Source organism: Mesocricetus auratus, unplaced genomic scaffold (genome assembly GCF_017639785.1).
Source record: "Mesocricetus auratus isolate SY011 unplaced genomic scaffold, BCM_Maur_2.0 Super-Scaffold_6730, whole genome shotgun sequence".
Taxonomy (NCBI): Eukaryota; Metazoa; Chordata; class Mammalia; order Rodentia; family Cricetidae; genus Mesocricetus; species Mesocricetus auratus.
Window position 1 is genome coordinate 107,930,452 of NW_024429184.1, and position 20,768 is coordinate 107,951,219.

A 20,768-nucleotide genomic window follows, 5' to 3' on the forward strand; every position below is an offset into this window, starting at 1 on the left:
TCAGGAACATCACTTGCCTCCAAGTTTCAAGTTGGAGTTAAAACGGGAATAAGAAACTGTCCTGCCCCAGTGAGAGCTTGAACTCTGTGACCCACTGCACGAGAGAAGCAGCTTCAGAGGCCATGGAGTGGAATTGGTCATAAAGAGTGCCCATGCCAAGAAAAGAGGAAGTGAGCCATCATGCTTCCTAGCGTCCAGTTCAGTGTTTGTGAATGGGACAAGTGAAAAAACAAGCAAGTGTCCCCTTGCTTCTCACGGTCAGACAGGTGAGGGCTAGCATGGAGGATACTCTTGAAGATCATCTCCCCACACCATGGGTACCTCGCTACTCTGCCGTGGTTAGCTCAGTAGCCCTGGGCCACCATACAAAGACTGTCCCAGAGGAAGGACATCCATTCAGCTTCTAAGCAGCAAGTGTCCTTTGGGTTTATGTTTAAAAGTGGAGAGAGAGGCAGCTGAGAAAAAGATAGTAAAGTTAGGAATCATGGGACAGGCATGTGTGCAGAAATAGACATTCAGAAAGAGGAGAGGGGAAACCCCACATGAAATAGTAATGCCTTATTTTGGGGAGAAATAGAGAGAGAGCATTTGCCTTGAGTTTGCTGATTCTTTGTCTTGGATTTCACGGTGCTCCGCCTTTCTGAGTTGGCCACATTTATAGAGGGAGATTTGATATTAGGCAGCTGTTTATGTAGCATTCAAGAGGCTGAACACTGAAAGGATTCTGGGGTTGAGAATTGGCAGATATTATTGGGCTAAAATTTCAGGTTTGCCTCTGGAGATGAAGTTGTGGGGACCTTTATTTTAAATACAGTAATAGCGAGGTTTGTTCCATACTCCCCAAAAGTGTAAGAATCCACCCCCCAATACAACTCATAAAAAGAATGCAATATAAAAAGTGTATTTCATTCTCCCCCTGACCCTTTGTTGTCCTCCCTCAGAGACACTGTTCCTAGATGCTTACATATTGGAGCAAATATGCACAACACATTTTAAAAGAATCAGTCAGTCTTGGCTTGCATTTCAGTTTTCATTAACAAAAATAGCCCCTTTTACAGTCATTGTAGGATATCATACACTGAAATTTAAAAATATTCAAAGGCACTCAAACTAAACCAACAGCTAACAATGTGTATAATTTTTGTTCAAGCAAGCTACTCTGAATGGAGATTTTACACACATATTTCATACTTTTAAAAACAATCAACTAGTGCAAATTTATAATAGCACAATAAGGAAGTCTTTGTTCTAGATTATATTTTTCTCCCAATCAGAGGTGATCTTTTTCTTTTCCCTGCCCCCCAACTTCCCAGTCTTTCGTACATACTCTAACTGAGGTCTGTGTGTGAGGTCCATCAGGGTGGGTGGCACACTCTGGTCAGGGTATCTCTTCTACCTTCTGCGGATGGACCCGGCAGAAATCGGCCCATCCCCCCCCCAAATAAAACATCCTGAGACTGCAGACAAAGAAGAGCTGCTGTGTACTGTTTCACACACTTGTGTGCTACAGGATGAAAGCGGTCAAGCAGACTCGCTCTTCCCACCCACATGGGGAGAGGGAAAGCCCTAACCCCATGGCCCACTGAGACAGTCTGAGAGGACAGCATGAATGGGAGTTCAGAGCCCCTGGAGCTCCAGCCAGCAACATCTGGATGTCTTCGCTCCAGCTGGCTGGTCCAGCTGTTCTGATGTCAGGAGAAAGTTATGAGTCACTGGGAAGGGATTTGAGACAAGGGTGAAGTTAAATCAGCTCATGGGGTCTGTTTGTCATTGACAGTTGAATCTTAGCATCAAGCCCGTGGCTGACATCCCCGGAAGGCCACACACCCAACACCCTCTAGGACTCAGCTACCTAGACTGAAATGAAGTGGGATTATATGGATGCTGTAGGTCCCCAACCTCAGGGACCTCTGGCCATAGCTCATGTTTCTAATTACATTATTGACCTCTCTCTCTCTCTCTTTGCAAGCATGTTTTGACTTTTGACCCATAACCATGCTGCTGGCCAGACAGAAAAGCGGGATGGGTGACACTTTCACCAAAGCCTGAGGACTTTGGGTCTTTTGATTCTAGGCACATTATTTCATCATCAGAGCCAGAGGGAAGTAGCTGCTCAGAGAGTCTATTCTGGACGCGCTGTGGCTTCCTGCTCCAAGCAATACTTTCCCAGGATGTGGGAGGAAGATTGTCAAAGGGTGTGAGAACCATAGGCAAGCAAACTCTCCGCAGAGACCATAAATGTTGTGTAATTTGGCTCTAAGTCCTCTGTCTGGGTCCCCTGGATACTATTTCTTCTGTCCTTCTACTCACCTGGACCCGCTGTACCCTAGGATAGGCCAACTCCTGTTCGTGTTCCCGGGACTGTGGGAAATCCCTCTCTCTTCCCCACAGAAGCTGTCTCCTCACAGTTGCTACTCATTGCTCTTAGTGTCATCCCACAACCATATTCAAGGCTTCTCTTCAGAGAGCTGAAAATGCCTAGCCTTGCCTTCGACAGCTCTTCTCTTTCCTTTGTCTTAGCAGTAATCTTTCAAAAGCTGTCTGGAGTAATAGTCACTCATTATTCAGTGAGTATCTTTTAAGAGTTTTTGGACACATTAGACTTTTTCTAGAATGAGGGGCGGCAGTGATATGCCCACGTGGACCTTATATTCTAGTAAGAGAGCAACAGACAGTGGCAAACGGGAATATAAATATGAAAAGACCACTTAGGTTCAAATCTATTGCAAAAATTAGGACTAAAATGATAGAAAGTAAAAAAGGTGCGAAGCTATTAAGGAGGCCAAGGAGGGTCTATCTGAAAAAAGTGATGTTTTAACTCAGTGGAAGTTAGCTATTTCCATAAACCCTGGTGTGTGCTCCTTCAGAAGACAAGGACAGTGAGTCCGCATAGAGCGGCCTTTGAGGAAGGCGAGACAGAGTGGGTTGGAGCACGTGGAAACTTGCAGAATGGAATGTTAAAAGGGAGGGAGGGAGGTGATACCTTCTGTTCTAGGGGTTGGGGTCTTCAATTTTGTTGTGAATGGAATATGAAGCCATCAGAAAGGTTTGTACAAGGCAGGAGGACATGATGTCGTTTATGTTGTTGTTTTTCTTTTCTTTTTCTTTTACAACCACTAGTTGTCGTATAGAAATTAAACTGAAGGGAGACTAATTAGACAGGCCCTGCAGAAATCCAGATGGTGAGGGGGTTGGGTTAGGGTAAGAAGATTGTAGCTGCAGATAGGGAACTGGACAATGGGGCGTGCATTTGAGACCCAAGTCAATACCTGGATGGTGTCTCTCAGTCTTTTTAACCTTTGCAGCATAGCTGCAGCTGCCTAAATGCCATCTGCCTTGGTCGTGAGGAGGCTTTCTAACAACGGAATGCTTGCAGAGCCCCTGGCCGGCCTTCCCTACTTCCCTTCCCTTTCAGCAGCTTGTCTGGAGCAAGCGGACGAGCAAAGGTAGTTCTGTGCTTTATTGAGTATTGAGAGTGACACCTCCGTTCACTGTTTACACGCCTGCACAGAGCTTTCTCATGCCTCATGTTCTTGATGGTAACTCCCCAGACACTGTGAGAATAATCCATGAGGTGCAACGGTAATGTTCCTTTGGAATGAAATTACTTTCCAAGAGTGGAACTGTCACTGATAACGATTCTCATTACCTTGGAAGGAGAGACATCCCTCTGCCCCTCACTTGCAGCAAGATGAAAATCTTGTGCAAGCTTCACGTGGCATCCGCTCTCTCTCTCGGCATTGAAGATCCTGGAGAATGCTTAGCCTTTATTCCATGCCTTGGTGCCCCGGAAAGAGCTGATTACACAGATGTGTGAAGAGCGCATGTGTCTATTTTTGCGTCACACTCGAGAATGACTTTTCTCCCCACTCTTCAGCGAGATGAAGACTCTGTTAACTAAACAGGAAGACTGTTGTTATTCTTAGTCTTTTAGTTATTCAAAGTGAACCTGGGATATCTCCTTTCTGAAATAATGTTCATGCATGATTCACCTCCAAGCTCCACAGCTGTGGAGTCCTGTCTGTCTGTCTGTTCTGACCATCCAGTCCTTACCAGATAACCCATGAGGACCTTTGCTTCCCTGTAGCCAGGGCATCGGAAACTTCCAGTCCCCTGTCCCGTGACCTGTGCCTCCATCTCCTCTCAAAGTAAAGGAAGCCACTGCTTGCTTTGGATCTTCCTGCTGCAAGAAGGGGACAGGCCTGGGCTCCTCTGCTGCTAGGTGTCACATACTCTCTGACTCATCATTTATTCGACCCTCAGCACATTAATTTGGTCTCTGCCTGTCGTATTCAAGCTTATGGGACAATTTCATGTTTCCTCCTATTTGGAACTCTTCAGCAGAGATTCTAATTACAGTGATTGTTTCTTGTGCTATTAGTTTCAAGACAGTGATTGTTTCTTGTGCTATTAGTTTCAAGATGATAATCGTGTTATCTTCTCTCCAGGTAATTTGAACTGCAGTAATTAACCTCATGTCCAGGTTATATGATATTAGCCAATTGCCTCCAGTTTTACTTCATAGTTAAAACTGATTACCATTGTGCCTGATAATCAATGCCCACTTAGAAAGGAAAGAGATGGAGAGTGGAGAGAGAAGAGAGTAGGGTGGCCTGGAGAACAACAACATTCATGGACTCATATATTTGAGTTCCCACTTAGTGGAACTATTTAGGAAGAATTAGGAAGTGTGGCCTTGTTGGAGGAATTATGTCACTGGGGGCAGGCTTTGAGGTTTCAAAAGACTAAGCTATTTTCAGTTTCTCTTTCTTTGAGTCCAATTTATGGATCAAGATGTAAGCTCTCAGCTGTTCTTTCTGCTTTGACTTTGATATGCCATTTTGGACTCTCACTCTCAGAAACTGTAAATTTAACTGTAAAATTAAACACTTCCTTTTGTAAGTTACCTTGGTCATGGTAACTTATCACAGCAATAGAAAAGCAAACAAGCAAAACTAAGATGAAAGTTGATACCGGAAAGTGCGCTATTACGTTACTGTTACAGATGTAACTGCATTGTTTTTGTTTTTGTTTGGGAGATCTGTTTGTTTTGTTTGGAGGACTATGGAAAAGTCTTGGGCTCTGGACTAGAAAAGCAGCCAGAAGCTTTAAGTGGGACTTCATAGGCCATTCTAGAAGCCTGGAAGACAGTGCTGAGAGCCAGGAGGACTGTGGAGGCCCAGCTTAAGAAACTCAGAGAAAAGCAGGGTCTTTAACAGCAATGGGAATGGAGGCCGTTCTTGTGGATGTTTGGCAAAGACTAGGACTGCATTTGCCCTTATCCTCAGAGTTTGCCTGAGGTGTAGTGGAAAAGTAATGGCTAATTTCTTTGGCAGAGGATATTTCAAGACAGTGTAATAGAAACGTAACTAAGACAGGGTGAGAGCTTGTGTGTCTTCCAAGCCCATGTTGTCCACTGGAAAGATCCTGTGAATCCAAAATTCCAACTTCTCCTTTTTGTTTCCTAGTTCAACAACTTCTGGTTTTACAAAAAGAACGGAGCAGGGATGGAGTGGAGGGGTGGCAAGGTGGGAGAGAGAAAAGACACGAAATTTGCAGGTGTTTGAAAATTTAATGTACAAACAAATAAAGAAGCTACTGCTGGCCCCCCAGTGCCATCCCTGAAAAAGGCTGTCCCTGGAACACTGCGCTCTTGAGGTCAGATTGGAGAGAAAGTGAAGCTCACCCGAGCAGAGGGGTGTCAAGCCTAGGCAAGCAGCCACTTCTGTTGGTTAGTCATTGCCTTCCCATAGGACACTTTACAATCCTCCCTACCAAGATGATACCTGCTTTGTGAGCCTTGTTGCATTTTGTGGAAGCCTGGAAACCTGCTAATAAAAACACAGAATAAAGGAAATTAGAAGGAGACAACTCACTGAGCAATTTCTAATCACTGAATGATCCCTGAAGAACAATGTGACACTAGAAAAAAATACATCAGTTCAGAGGTTCTTTTTAATTCTCTGAAGATTTCACAAGATGCCGTGTGATGATCAGAGAGTTTGCTGTCTCAACAACAATGCATTGACAACTCTGTCCTGAGAACTTTCCCTCTTTACTCCGTTTCCACTCTCTTCCAGGGCCTCTGTTTTTTAAGTCTTGGAAAACGTATGTTTCAGAGTTTAAAACTTAGCAGGTGGTGGGAAATTGACTAAGGAACAGATACTCAAATCAGGTCTGCAGCAATGTGTAGCAAAATTAAACCTACTAATAGTTTTGCAGGGAAATGTGTAAACATTTACTCTAAAGACAGTAAACAAATGGCCTCATGCTAGTTCAAGTCAAATGGCGATGCCAAACGAGCAGGGAAAACTTTTGGCTTTCAGGAGGCTTGTTTTGTTTTGTCCGTGATTGCCAGTAAGAGGCCGTGTGCCTGTGTTTCCAGAGAAGCATTCCACATACGCAAGAGAAGGGGGAAGCAAATTTTGTTTTCCTTTAAACTTAAGGAGAGTTGAGACAGATTTAAGGACAGCTGGTGACACCAAAATGGTTTGTCCAGATGCTGACCACCTTGATGGGCTCTGTCACTTTCCAATAAACAGGACTGTAACCCTGGATCTGTGTTCTGACCCTTAAGTCACCTATGAAGAGAAGCACATCTTAGGGCATGGAGACATTTAAACAAAGCCCTGACTTCCTGGAACTCATGTTCATTGGCCTTAAAGAAGCATTTATGCAGGATGTTTAGGAATAATTATTGATTTTGAAGGTAGGACTTCTTATTTAAAACAACAACAACAACAAAAAATTGAGTGAATATTTTAAGGAGTGGCATGACCGGAGCTGCCTCCAATTTGGGCAACTAGGGCATGCGTCTCCTCTATCCCAAAGCAAATTGATAACTGCCTTTGGGAAAGTCCTTGGTTACTTTGCTCTCAGTAAATAATGCCAAACTCTTGAGTCACTGTTTTATGTGTAAAATACATGAACACAGCTAATGAAAATGGTATTAACTTAGGCAAACTTGGCAGTATCTCCCCAATTCAAGAGTAGTTTTAAATGCGTGGGCTTGCGATTTCACTCTGATCGTTAGGACATGAAGCAGACTTTGGGAAAAAAAATTAATGACGTATCCACAGGAATGTAGGTAAATCTGGGAAATGGTGCTTCGATCTCATTTATGTGTGTGGTCATGTCCAGACATTAAAAGGCCTTACTGAGGGGGATGCTCTATTAGGGAACAGTCTCTGTAATGATATTATGTCTCTTTTTGTACAATCAGAAGCCATTAGTCAATTACAAGTTCTATTTTTGGCCTTCCTCGAGCATCAGAGCATCTTTGCAGAGGCAGAGAATGGAAGGCAGGGAGGCATAGGCAGCTAGCACCCAAGAACTTGACTGCAAAACTAAGGTTATGCACTATTCCTACTGTTGAGACTGTTTTAGCAAAGACAAACCTTTATAAGCAAGAAAACAATAAGGGTTTGTTGAGTTTCAAAGCTTCCGTCATCCATGATTGGTAGGGTCACTGGTGACTGGAGTGTGTGTATGCGCAGTGTTTCTTCGGTTGTTTGAAGTTGATACCCATTCCAAAGTGAGGAAAGAACACCTCCACACAGGATGGGAACCCCACAGGCCAGGGAGAGGAAGGGTCGGGAGTTTAGAATTGTGGCTCGGGTTTCTTTTCTCTGTTAACTGTCCTGAGACAGTCCTGGATAAACTAATAGAGCATAGTGATTGCTTTATTTCACTTTACGCCCTCTCTACGTGCTGACCGGGACCATAAAAAGCTCTAGCCACCAAGTCTCTGTAGTTTTCGCCTCTCAAGTCATTCTACACACGCTCTTCTAGGCAGCTGGGCAAAGTGCCTTAGACCTACTGTGTTTCACTTTTACTGAAATTAAAAAAAAGTAAACATGTACAGAAAATTAGGCGGACTGATGTAAATGACCCAATGCGCAGCTGTGGCCACTCATAATGACATCATTAGTTTGTCCCTTAGAGCAGTCCTCACCCTTAGAAGAAAGCCCATCAGACAGTCTTTATTTTGAGTGGCAATACTTTTAAGTATTTGATGAAATGGGGAAAAAATCCATCCATTACATTGTACAAATGTTTGACTTTCCTTAAGCAAATTTTCCTCTGGGCCAAAGTGAGCGTCTCAAAGTCCAGTCAGCACAGAGTTGTCTGCATACTGCCTTGGCTTACTACTTACTTCTCTCTGAACTCAGAGAGGAGTAAGGATCACAAAGTGTCCCCAGGCTCTCCCTAGACTTCTGCTGGTCTTCTCAGCCCACTTAACCTCGGCAACACCCAAGGCCAAGGTAAAATCCTAACTACTTCTGAGAAGTTGTTACATTTGTGTTCTCTTTGGTGCAATGCCAAGAGTTGTCAGACCCATCCGTGACACGAGAGAAGACCAGAGCATATTCACGGAGTTCCCATCCCTGCGTCAGCATCTCTGCACCGTGCCTGGCTCCTGGTAGAAAACAGTCAGTGAGATGAAAATCAAGTGAACATCAGGCAGCAAGCCAAGGAGAAATGAATGAATTTTGGCTCCCTTTCAGAAGGCAGCATCATGTTGGGAGAGCTCCACGGAGGAACAGGAGCCCTCAACTGCTGCCTGGCTTTGCCACTTTCCTTAAGTTCCGTCTTTGGCAACTGACCCCACTTCTTGGGGTCTCAGTTTTCTTAACAGTGAGATGAAAGGAGTGTTTGTTTCTGCAGCTGGAGCAGATATTTGAGTTCAGCCATATTTTTTAAAGTTTAAAAGGGACGGGCATGGCAAAAAGCTGGGTTTGCCATGGGCACACAGGGTTGGGCCAGGCCTTGCTGGTTTCTGAGATCAAGATCTCTGCCTCAGTGTTTTCAGGCCTGGGGTTATCATGCCTACAGTGACAGAGACCAAATGAGCCCATAGATTCTATCTGAAGCAGATAAGCAAAGTCCATTGAAGACTCAGGGTGTGTGTTTGGGGGAGGGCTGAGGGAAAGCAAGTACATAAGACAGAAGCCTCAGCATGCCCTCTTCCCTCTGAAGGATCGCAGATATGCACCAGCCTTTATGCAAAATATAAAACTAAAAATTTTCTAGAAGTGCTTCTGAATTCACGGCTGCTTTTGTGCCCCGTGGTTTCAGACCTGAAATGGACCATCTATTATACACAGTCGATATTTATTACAACCCTCCATTGAATGCCATCACCGGTCTCCAAAATGTGTTGAAGTTAGGTCTGTGGCATTTCCCTTCCCTCTAAACTGGCTACTTTTATGTCTCTGTTAATGGCTAAGAAGAGAAAGGATGCTGTATTAAGAGGCTGATGCTTTATTGAGAGTCTAGAGCTATTTTTCTCCTTCTCTGTAACCCTTATCTCTTACTGCAAACACCACTGGGCATGTGGTTCTAGCTCATGGTCCCCTGAAGCCTGCATACTGTGACCATTTCTACCACAATCAATGGGCCCAAGTTGTTTCTAATTTCATTCGGGAAGTGTTCTTTCTTCACCCAGCTGCACATCCTGTGGACAGCAGCATCCTTCCCCTGCTGCCTGCAGTCCTTGAAGCAGGGCTGTCCAGGTCAGTGAAGGACACCTACTCTCTAAACACCCATTAATTCTTTACATTTTCTTGCAGTATGAGAATAATCAGCAGTTTCGATCTCTGGCAGGTCTCTAGCGTTCAGTGAGCTGGGTTTTCTGCACAAACACCTGCTTCCCCACCTCTCCGTGGATGTAGGTTCCTCTCTGGCTCGAGAGCTATCCACTCTGTGCAGGCAGCCTCATTCTTGCCCTTAACAAATGACACTACTTTCTCTGAAGCATCTGACTTTAAAACATCACCATCAAGGGAGGCAAGAAGGAGGGGCTCTGAGTGGCCCCACTTAACACGGTGGTGTCCTGACATAATCAATTCCTCCTAAATCAGCGGTGGAGAAGCATTTGCATCTTCCCTTCACCCTAGGCCTGTGATCACAGGCCCATAAAATGGAATGAACCTGAGTACCTACATGTTTGAGAGTGACTGTGTGCTCAGTTTATGGATTTTTATGACTAATGCCATTAGGGACTTTCAGCTACTTTATCCATGTAAGCAAAGATACATCAGGCAGTATTTGGTTATTATCTTAAGTGAAATTTCTACTCATGCTTTCCCTTCCCCTTTTCTGTCCCCCCTCCTTGAGGTCCTAGGAAGGACATAAACATTGCAGGCAGTCACACAGATCTGGGTTTGAGAGCTAGCTCTCCGTTTTGATTATTGTGCTGCTGCTTCTTCCTAATGTGCTGTAAATGTTTACTGTGTGCTATCTAGAAATGTAACTTAGCCTCCTGCCTGCCTGGGCCTCAGTTCCTTATATGGGCACAGTAAGGCCTGTCCATCAGGATTGCCATAATTATGTGATTATGCTCAGTGTAAATAGCAGTTAAACACTGAATATGTTTAAATGCTGACAGTAGCACTGTCTCTGGGCACATTAGAAGTGTTTATCAGACTCACACTTGACCCTGATGTTGAGATGACGCAGCACGGCATCCTGGCGGTTATTGGCACCAAGATGAAATGTAAACACCGCCTTCTACACTGTGTCCATTGGCATCTACTAGATCAGTGGGTCTCAACCTTCCCAATGCTGCGACCCTTTAACACAGTTCCTCATGTTGTGGTGACCCCCAACCATAGAGTTGTTCTTGTTGCTACTCCGTAACTGTAATTGTGCTACTGTTATGAATCATAATGTAAATAGCTGTGTTTTCTGATGCTCTTAGGTGACCCCTGTGAAAGAGTCCTTCTACCCCAAAGGGGTCGTGACCTACAGGTTGAGAACTGTTGCACTAGCTTGTTGCTAGAAGGATTTTTCCCCCACCCCTCCTGTTCATCACACACAGTACCACACACGGGCATGCAGATTGTCTCTACAGTTCTCTCTCCACACACTGGGGACAGTCTGGAGGAACTGGAGGAAGGGAGGAGTCCTGTTCCATGACTGACTTGGCGAGCAGACTTCCCAGGTACTTGGAACTTTTCTGCCTGGCGAGTCTGGCTCTTGTCCCCATCTTAGGACCTCGTCTAGGTTTGGGCTCATTGTTGCTCCTCTGACTGCTCGTTCTCCCTCCTGGTCGGTGGCCTGACCCAGTGTCGCTCCCTGTGCTACACATCCTTGTCCTGCTTTCTCCCCTCTTCTCCCTTCTTTCCTTCCTCCCCAGCTTCACAAGAGCACAGCCTCAACCTTGAGGGCTTTTAGAATCCATCACGTTTCCTGTCCTTTCATTTTACAGATGACAAAACTGAGAGCCAGCCAGCCTGACTGAGTCGCCTAGAGTCACACTACCAGCGTGACCTTCCTTCTAATAATGACAGTGTGAATTATCGATTATCGTTAAAACTTCCTATGATGTCAGTAGAAGATGTGTTTTTTAAAGGGATTGCTGAACCTTCATGGCAATTAACTTGGCTCGTGAGGAAAACGCCCCACTACTACTATCATTTCCTCTCTCTATTCAAAGCTACCACTAGGGTTTCCAACTATCTTCCACATCTTTGCCACTTACACTTTGAGTGTGAACATGCTGGAAGATTGCATTGTGTGTAGCAAACCAGACAAAAGTTGTACCTGTACGGTCAGGTCCAATAGTGTTCACATATTTCCTACAGCTGGACTGGCAGACAGTGAGTGGAGCAGCCCCATGCGGTCTTAACTCAAGCAGCATACTCTCATTTATGTGTGTAGACACTGGTCCCACAAGGCTGGCTAACTTTAACCACTTTCATCCTTGGGATGAACTCGTTGACCACCCGACGGCCAGAAGATAGAAAACAACTATTCTTTGCTGGCAGAGAGCCCGACTGTAAACCGGTGGTAAACATTGGTGATGTATCTGAGTTGTGATGCTGACTCTATGTGAGCATTAAAAGAAGTGGTAGAACTGCATAGCAGATTTCTCAGTTTTGTTCTTCCAGCCAGTTTCAGGGCTTGAGTATTTTGCCCTAAGGCAGAAAAGAATTAAGATATATTAAAGAAGAAAAAAGCGGGCCTTTGTCATGAGCTTGTGGACATTTGTGCAGGGTGAATGCAGTTGTGGAAAGGTAGAGGCTTACTAGTCATGTCAAGAAAAAAAATCTTTAAAAAGCATATATTACCTATTTCCCAACATTCTAAGGGGAGGCGGCTCTGCCTTCTAAGTCTCCTTTCCTCTTGTCCCATGCTGTCATGCTGTAATTCTGCCCTGGTAATGCTGCTGCTTGCCTTATGTTTTCTCACACAAAATGTAACCGCCGATGCGCGTTGTGTTTGTGTTTTAGTAGCTCTTGTTACCGATTGCTCCCCCCTTAATGCCATACCGAGCAGGGCTCCTGAGAAGCAAGTGGGGGACCCCAGAGCTTCTTTTCTTTGTGTTCACACGCCCCAGATTAGGCAGTACTGGCAAAGAAGGGAATGAATAGACCTGTTGTTAACCGTCCTGTAAATACATGCTATGTTTCTTGGTAAAGGATTGCTTTTTTTCAAACAAGTAATCATTCAAAGTTCAGTTTTAATCTTTACATCAGAGATAGTGATATAGAACTGTTTAGGTTCTTCTCTCAACTTCTGTCCCTCTTTGATTTCTTTTGAGATAAAGCAAATTAATTAATGTGCACTTTTCAGTTGAAGAAATGATTAAGACCCAGCTGTGTCTGTGAAATTATAACCTACAGTGCACCCGGGACTTGTTAATGCTTTTTTTGGCATGAAGAAAAGAGGCATAGGTATCTAATAGTAAGTGGTGTTCCACAAAATGTAAGTTAGCAGTTTGTTTGCCAAATTAATTTTCAAAGACATTTAGGTTACTAGGTTTGACATTTCTAAACACAAATCTTAAATGATTGATGGGCTGCTTTAGAATAGCTTTGTTCAGAAAAGATAATCTTTGGCAGGCTGCTTCAAAGAATGATACTCTAGAAAGATGAAATGATTCCCTATTTTACGTTAATTTCCCCGACACATCAACGCTTATTTGAAATACTCCTGAGAACGTTGTGGTATTTACTGTAGCATGAGGCTATGTTCACTGTATCCTGCAGCTCCCTGGGACTTTTATATCTAAACTGTAGAAGAATCTTTCTACAAATGAAAGCTGCTCGAACAGAAGACAGCTGAGCAGAACAATATCATTGCAGAGCAAATGTGCAGAGATATGATTCTCTTTAAAAAGCCAGCGAGGCTCTTCCAAGATGCCAGTTCAGATTCTCTTGACAGAACTGGAAATGGTGTACTTCTTTTTGAAAATAGATTTGTGTACCCCCACCCTGACAAAGAACTACAGGCAACTCGCCATTGATGAGAGAGAGTGTGAGAATTAGTCTTCTCCAGGGACGAGCCCCCTAATATAGAGTGACACCAATCAGACCAGCAGGTTGTATTTCTATATTTCTATGTTTATATGAATATGTGTGTCTAGCAAAGAAAAGAGAGGTTGATGGAGAGTAAGAGGGGCATGGGAAGGGTTTGAGGGAGAAAAGGCAAGAAGGAAAATAATATGATCATATTTTATTAAAATAAAATAGATTGTGTAATTTTTATTTAGGTCTAAGGTCACTGTAAAATGACATAGACAAGAGTTGAAAAATCTCAACTCAACTAAGTAAGGGGTTCCATAGGAAATAAGAAAATAGGGTCAGTTGTGTGTTTTATGAGTATATGTGTGGCATGCTGGAGGCAGAGGTATACTATACTGTCCTTGGATCACAGAATAACATATATTTTAAAGTTGGAATTCTAGATTATCATCAGTTATCAGCATTCTTCACTACTGACAATGCCATCACATTTCTGAGACATTCTTGGCTGGTCAAAACAACAAATAAACAAAAACCACACGTGGAGATGGCAATTTTTGACCTCTGTAAAGGAAAAGGGGAAAAAATAATGCTTTCAATTGTTCATACATTTTGGAATCCAGAGTTTCATAATCGTGAGATTGTAGTCACAATGGCCTGTAACGGCTGAGTCAAAGGAAGTAAGGCTTTTTACAAAAAGTGTGTGGTACCAGGGTGACGTTGGGCACAACGGCTACTGGGCACTGTCTTTATGTAAAATGCTGTAATCTGTGAATTCACTGTGAGCCAGGCAGAGCACAGAAGCCTGTTGTCTCGAATTATGTTCAAGACCATTGCACTTTCTGGAGCTGAATGAAGCTGACTTGCAAAAGAAAAAAGGGGTTCATTTTTGCACTCCCCTCTCCTCTTGCTCTTCTATATCCCTTCCTCTAACCCCCCCCTCTCTCTCCCCTCTGTCTCTTTCTTCCCTTCCCCCTTTAATAAACTCTGTGGTTTATGTAAAAAGAAGGGGGTGACCCCGAAAACTAAGCAGCCTCCTTTGCTCTTTGGCAGGGTGAAGTAGAGAAATACGTCTCCCCGCTGAACTACTATGAGGCCAGAAGCCTTGCTGCTATGTCTCACACTGCTGCACAGCGCTGGGGCTGGTTTCCCAGAAGACTCTGAGCCAATCAGTATTTCGCATGGCAACTGTAAGTATCACACACTCACGCACTGGCACTGACTTTTGAGGACACCAGCCTGCACCAGTCTAACCAAAAGTGAAAAGGAAGCAGGGAGGAGGCCCAGTAGCTGCAAAGTGCACTCCCGACAGAGGCAGGTCACTCACATGTGGCCAGATGGGTGGAGTCACATGGGTCACTGTTGAGAGCTTCATCAAGTGTTGTAGCAACACCTCCAAGTCTTTGAAATTCCTCTCCAGCTGCCCGCCCAATGGAGTCTCCCCCTACACACAGAGACCTGCTCCTGCTCTCACCCCAGCTACGGGGGGGGACGACTGCCCTCATTTACCAGAGGACTGAGAGTGTTATGTGTTTCCATCTGTAACCTGAAATGCTATAAAACATCATAAAAAATAACAACAGGTGTTTTGAAATACTTAAGAGAAAAAAAAAGACTTTAAAAAAAAGCCTTACAAGTTTGCTAGTCTCAGGGAAGGACTGGCTTTGAATTTGTAGAAGATTTAGTCCACTTTTGTCAGAAGTAGATGCTGACATAGTTAAAACTTTGGATGACTCCCTCAAAGGAAAGTCTTACTCTGTTTAAGAAAGCACATCCAATTTCTTATTTTATTGTCTGCCCTCCAAAAGACCAGTGTATTCCAGCAAAGGCAAAGGTACTTCCCCAAGTACCATTTTCCATGTAGTTATCCCAAACCAAACACTGACAGGTGAAACATACCAAAAGGATATTCAGTAACTCCACCAGTGCTCAGCTTCCAGCTGGAATTTCTGAAGAAGGAGATAATTTTATATGCAAAAATGAGGAGCCAAGACTTGAATATATAACAATGAAAGGACAAAGGGTCAAAGGTCAATGCTATCACTTCGGAAATAGCCAAGCTCCCCACACTTAGGATTGGGAACCAAATAACCATGCATTTATCTTCAATCAAAATAAGATTTCGATCTTTGGTGTCCCACTACAACAGGGACCCCAGCCTGAGTATGCTGTTGACGATCATCAACGGTCACACAATAACATGATAACAGATGTGGGAGTTACCATAGCAACCCCCATGATGACCACGTATATGAAATTAAAGAAACATTGAAGGAAAAGCTTAAGATAATTGTACACCAGCCTTGTTTGGGAGTTAAATATATGGAAGCTCTCTAGTAACACTGCTGTGAGAAAGCCCAGATGCCACAAGGTTAAAGTGTAGTCATCCAGGCATGAATCTGTGAATGGTTTCCCACTCATAGTTAGACCCCCATAACTCACCAGAAAACATGGCCTTTTGAATGTGACTCATCTTTCTTTCCTCTTCTTGGAGGATTGCCAATGCTCTGGAGACTATAGGTTTAGAAACAGAGAGATGTTGAGATACAGGTATTTCTAAAGGTCAGATATTATTACACATCACAGACTCAGCCAAAGAGCACTAGAGGAAAGAAATGTGCTCGTGGACTATGCCAGATCAGCCGACTGGCTACGCTTACTTTGGCCCTCTCCTGTCAAAGCTCACTTTTCTGTGAGATTAGCCAATTGCTTAGCTCCAGAGTGCACTTCCCACAGTTCCTAGAATGCCAACCAACTTAGCCGGGCTGCCCTCAATGGTAGATTATTCCACCCGGGCGCCTGTGGAGACTGTATTTTTCTTCTGGCTCCTGGATGAAGGCTCTCGCCTCCAGACCACATTGCCTTTGTGGTGATTGATGGGGAAGGCAGCTTTGAAATAGTTTTGTCCGGAGACAAGATCTTTGGCAGCCTGCCCCCCCTCAGGCTTAGCACTCCACAGAAGATGAAAAGAAATCTAGGGAAGAAAAGAGCACCACCTCCATGCAAAGGGTTGACCAGCAAGTTTAACCCTCAGAAATGGTGACACTTAGGAATGTTATGACCAGGTTTATTATCATTTGGAATTGGAGTGTAACTCGATCATCCTGAAGGGGCACTTTCACGTAGTTCCCAGAAACAACAGCTTTGCCAGAGATGGGAAATGATGGCATGGTCTGAATTAAACATGGTTTTGTTCCGTGGCCCACCCCCTCCTCACACTACCCCGTTGATTCTTGGCTTGATCTACATTTCCCTCTCTTACCACATCTCCTCTTTTCACAGATACAAAACAGTATCCGGTGTTTGTGGGCCACAAGCCAGGACGGAACACCACACAGAGGCACAGACTGGACATCCAGATGATCATGGTCATGAACAGAACTCTCTACGTTGCTGCTCGGTAAGAGACCTTCCTCACTCACATCTTCAGAGGACCTGAAGATTCCAGTCCCCACTCACCAGCAGTGTCTCTTTCCAAGGACTCGAGGTTCCTAACTGTACTATTTAAACTAAAAGCTAAATTGGATTTGTCAAGCAATCATTCTTTCAAGATTTTCTCTGTTTAACCTTTTTGGGATTTTCTATGTCTGTTTAACCTTATGTGGGTTTTTGGAGGAATAGTTGCATATTTTGGAGTTTAAAACTCAAATAATCCACTGTGTCTCTTGAACATATATGCAAATATTTATCCTAGTACATAGTAGAGAACCCTGTCACTTGGAAGTTGTTTAACGAACTTGGATGTACTAACATGTATTATACAGTGTGCGTCTATTAGGCCTATCTATATTTTTGTAGTGAATATTTGTTATTATTTTGATAGAGCGGTAGTGATGACCAGGAAAATACAACACTGTGTATGTTTCATAAGTATGTTGTATTTAACAGTAATAATAGAATAAGCTCTACTCATCCCTTGGGATATGACATCTGGACATACTTATATCCTAAGGCAGAGTGGAATTATAAGAATGCCGTTTGGACAAGGGCCACGTGGATCTGGGCTTTTGTTGTTACCCTGCCCATGTTTCAGCTGTTCCACAGCCTCCTCTGGTTTTATGTGCCCTCTTCCAGGGGAGAGGTTAGGCAAGTGTCTTTAGGATGTCCATGGTGATTCCAACAAGGTGTGGAACTGTGATGAGAACAATTCATAGGAGATGCCCAAGTCAACCTATTTCCCACAGTTCCAACCAGGTTTGGGGTATGTAACTCATGGGGGAGGGGTGTACCATCCTGAGGTGTTCCTCTGGGGACTTACCTGACTCTAAAGAGATGAGTTATTTCATGATGGGAAGAAGACAGACAATGTTTGTACATGTCTGTGAGCCCAGGACCAGAGCAGCTAAAGTAACAACAGGTACCAGACTCCTTGACAGTTTAGCTGTGGGTGACAATCTCTGTAATATACAGTGAAAAGTCATGAGTGTGATGAAAATGCCCCAAGCCCAGCACACATTTGGTCACAAGAAGCAACACTGGACACTTACACAACAACAACAACAATAAAAGCCTTCACAAATGCTGCTCCTGTTGGCATGTCCATACAAGTAAATGATGTAGTCGTAACTTCATAACTTTTGGTTTGCTGGGTCCCGGAAACAACCTCATGAGAAAGGCCAGCAGCCCTCCCCACTTCCTGCAGAAGGGTCCCAGGGGACAGAGATGGGAAATTAGTGGTCCCGGTGAAAGCTGCAGTCCTTGAACTAGGATGGCAGTGCTCTGATGGCCAGTCACATAGCCAGTCATGCCCTGTCCTGGGCTGCCCACTGTGAAGTGAAACTCTTCATCCTGAGTTAATAACTTTCCAATGGCTATTGACTGAGAACAGCCTTTGTGGGTATTCATTCCAGAACATTCCAGTAAGGGCTCAGTGCCCACCTCTTAGGAAGCGTGGCAGCTCCTTCTTTGGTAGTAAAGTGAGATTATACTTATGTCACAGCGCAAAAAAAGGCTGGTCAGAACAAACGGTTAAACATCGAACCTGAGAAAAATAGGTTGACTTGGGTATCTCCTGTAAATTGTTCTCGTCACGATCGAGTCACTGGGAACAAAAATGGTTGTAACAGACAGCCCTTGTAGCCAGTGATGGAGCATAGGTATGGGCTACAGACCCAGGCCAGCAGGGACATTAGAAGCCAGGTGTTGTAGAGCCTAAGAAGCATTCCTTATTCCAGCTCATTAAATTCAAGACAGTTCCATCTGAACTCTCTTCCTCAAGGAAAGGAAAAAGGGGAAATAGGAAAAAAAAAAAGAGTGTTCCCTTCCAAAGCAATGGAACAGACTTACCGTTAATTGAAGGTCAAGGGTCTGCAGCATCTTAACATTGACATGTTGCATTTACCGCATACCCAGGAACTTCCCTTCTATATACACTCTGAAAAATCCCAAAAGGAGTTTTGTGCCTGCTGTATTTAGGGCCTCTCTTTTTAATTTCACATCCCCAACACTATCCCGAGGCATCCAGGCTCCTGGGTTAGCACGTTAACACGATTTCAAGTTCAGTCCTTCTCTGAGACTCAAGCCATGGCCACACAACTCAGTGGTATTCAATGGACTGGGGAAAAGGAAGTCCTAGGATTAAGTCAGTTTGAATTCTAGTCCCTACATTCAGATACAAGAGCATCATATGAGTCCCAGGATGCACTTGGGCAGCTAGAAATGATCCTTTACCCTGGATTATAGTTGACCATAAAGCCCCAATTTATCCACTGGGTCCATGTGATCTTTGAGATACTGAAAAAGATTGCCTCTGTCCAGAGGAGATTTCACTCATGGAATTGTTTTTAAAAGGTTTCCCAGTTCTCCCAGACAATTGGTGTCAGCGATCGAAAGCCAAATCCCATCCAGAACCCTGGGGACTGATGGGGCTTGGTGACAAGGACGCCTTCCAATTCTTATTATTATCCACTTTGTAAATTCTTCTTTCTTTTTAATCTCTAAACTGCTAATTAACATAAACAGACCATGCCAAAAGGGGGCAATCTGAGAGCTTTCTGAGGAGCTGCCAATGCATATTAATCAGTGGTTAATTTACAATTCATATATTCAGCTTCTACTTAAGTTTTGAAGGGAAAAGGGGCAAGGAAAGGTTTCTTCTAGTCATCTCAAACCCAATGCCAATGTCACAGGCATTTCCAGGCTAATAATGTGCCTGACCACAGCGCCATCATAAAGTCAAGCAAGTAATAAACGAATGCAATAAACGGCCTCGAAATTAAAGGGCAGAGGGATGTTGGCACCCTACTAAAACTGGGAGAAGCTTCCCAGTCCAGCGGTTGGTAAAGCAGACGCCTTGCTACCCACTTCCCTACTCTGACACAAACATGCGTCTTTTCTGCCAAATGTTCACACGCACACACACAAGTGTGCACACGGTTCAGAAGCAGGCCTTGGAATCTGTAAGCCAACCCCCCTGCGTTCTCCTTTACTCTATGTGAGAAACCGTTTTTGATTTTTCTGCTGTGTTTTCTCCAAAAACAAAGTAAGCAGACGTCTCAAAAATGGAATACATATGTATATGTGCATATTTGAATATATACATGTACACACAAATATCATATATGAATCTTACAAATAATTGCTTCTTTTCCTCTCCCCAGCCCCTGTTTCTTTCTAACTAATGAGGCAGTTTGAAAGCCTGCACAGGAGCCCTGAGGTCCTGCTTTAAAGCTGTGGATAATTTTCCAGCCCCAGGACTTCCTGCATTTTAGAAAAAGTCAATGTTATTTCAAGGGAAAATGAGCTGTTTGGATTTGCCCCCACCAGCCCCCCACCTCCTCCATTGAGTGCGTTTCTTTTCTTCTCTTTCTTGGGAATTCCAGACAAAAAGGCCCTTGTACTCCCCTCACACAGAAGGGAGGTTTAAATACAGCCCCACACCTGAGCTGCTGATTCTGAGTCTCCCCTTTCAAGGGGAGGTTGGTAGCAAAAACTGTAGAGAAAACCAAACACAGAGCAAAACCAGAGGGTTTGAAGAGGCACAAGGTTTCAACCGTAGCTCAAGTACATTTATACTTTAATTAATGTGATCTTGCGGAGGGAAGGGTAGCTTCTGGAAATAATTTTACCTTTCTTCTATCTTGTCTATCAAATTATCAAATGTACCATGTTGAATACCAAGCAACTTGTGCATGGGTTTGAAGATACTGACAGCCAATGTGAACCCATCTCTGCTCCACCTCTGGATCACATAAATCTGCAGATCCTCCCAGCTGAGCTCCGTTCACATGGTTCTATAGTTCTGAGATTAGGAGAACAGTTACTAAGAGCTTTTGTATATCAACCCAATTCCACCATAAACCATAAGTACTAAATATGGTTCAAGATAATCTCTTACACTAAATTCTTTCCTTTTTCTAGCATGTGAGTATCTTGTTTTTGTTTTCTTTATTTAGGTTAGAAACAATCTTGTTTCACATGTCAATCCCAGCTCCCCCCCCCCACCAGATCCCCCAGGCCCCAACCTAATCTCCACTCCAATCCCCAGGGAGGGTGAGGCCCTCCATGGTGGATCTCTAG

The 20,768-nt window shown here is 43.9% G+C and overlaps 1 protein-coding gene across 3 annotated transcripts in view; it reads left to right on the forward strand.

Moving 5' to 3' along the window:
- The window catches only part of Sema6a (semaphorin 6A), a 121,341-nt gene that overhangs the window by 47,371 nt on the left and 53,202 nt on the right, over positions 1–20,768 (forward strand). For all 3 annotated transcript variants that reach the window (XM_005069131.4, XM_005069132.4, XM_013112737.3), the window contains exons 2-3: positions 14,304–14,440; positions 16,533–16,650. In XM_005069131.4, the coding sequence (XP_005069188.1) occupies positions 14,341–14,440; positions 16,533–16,650 (218 nt within the window). In that variant the 5' untranslated portion in view covers positions 14,304–14,340. The remainder of the gene's footprint in view (positions 1–14,303; positions 14,441–16,532; positions 16,651–20,768) is intronic.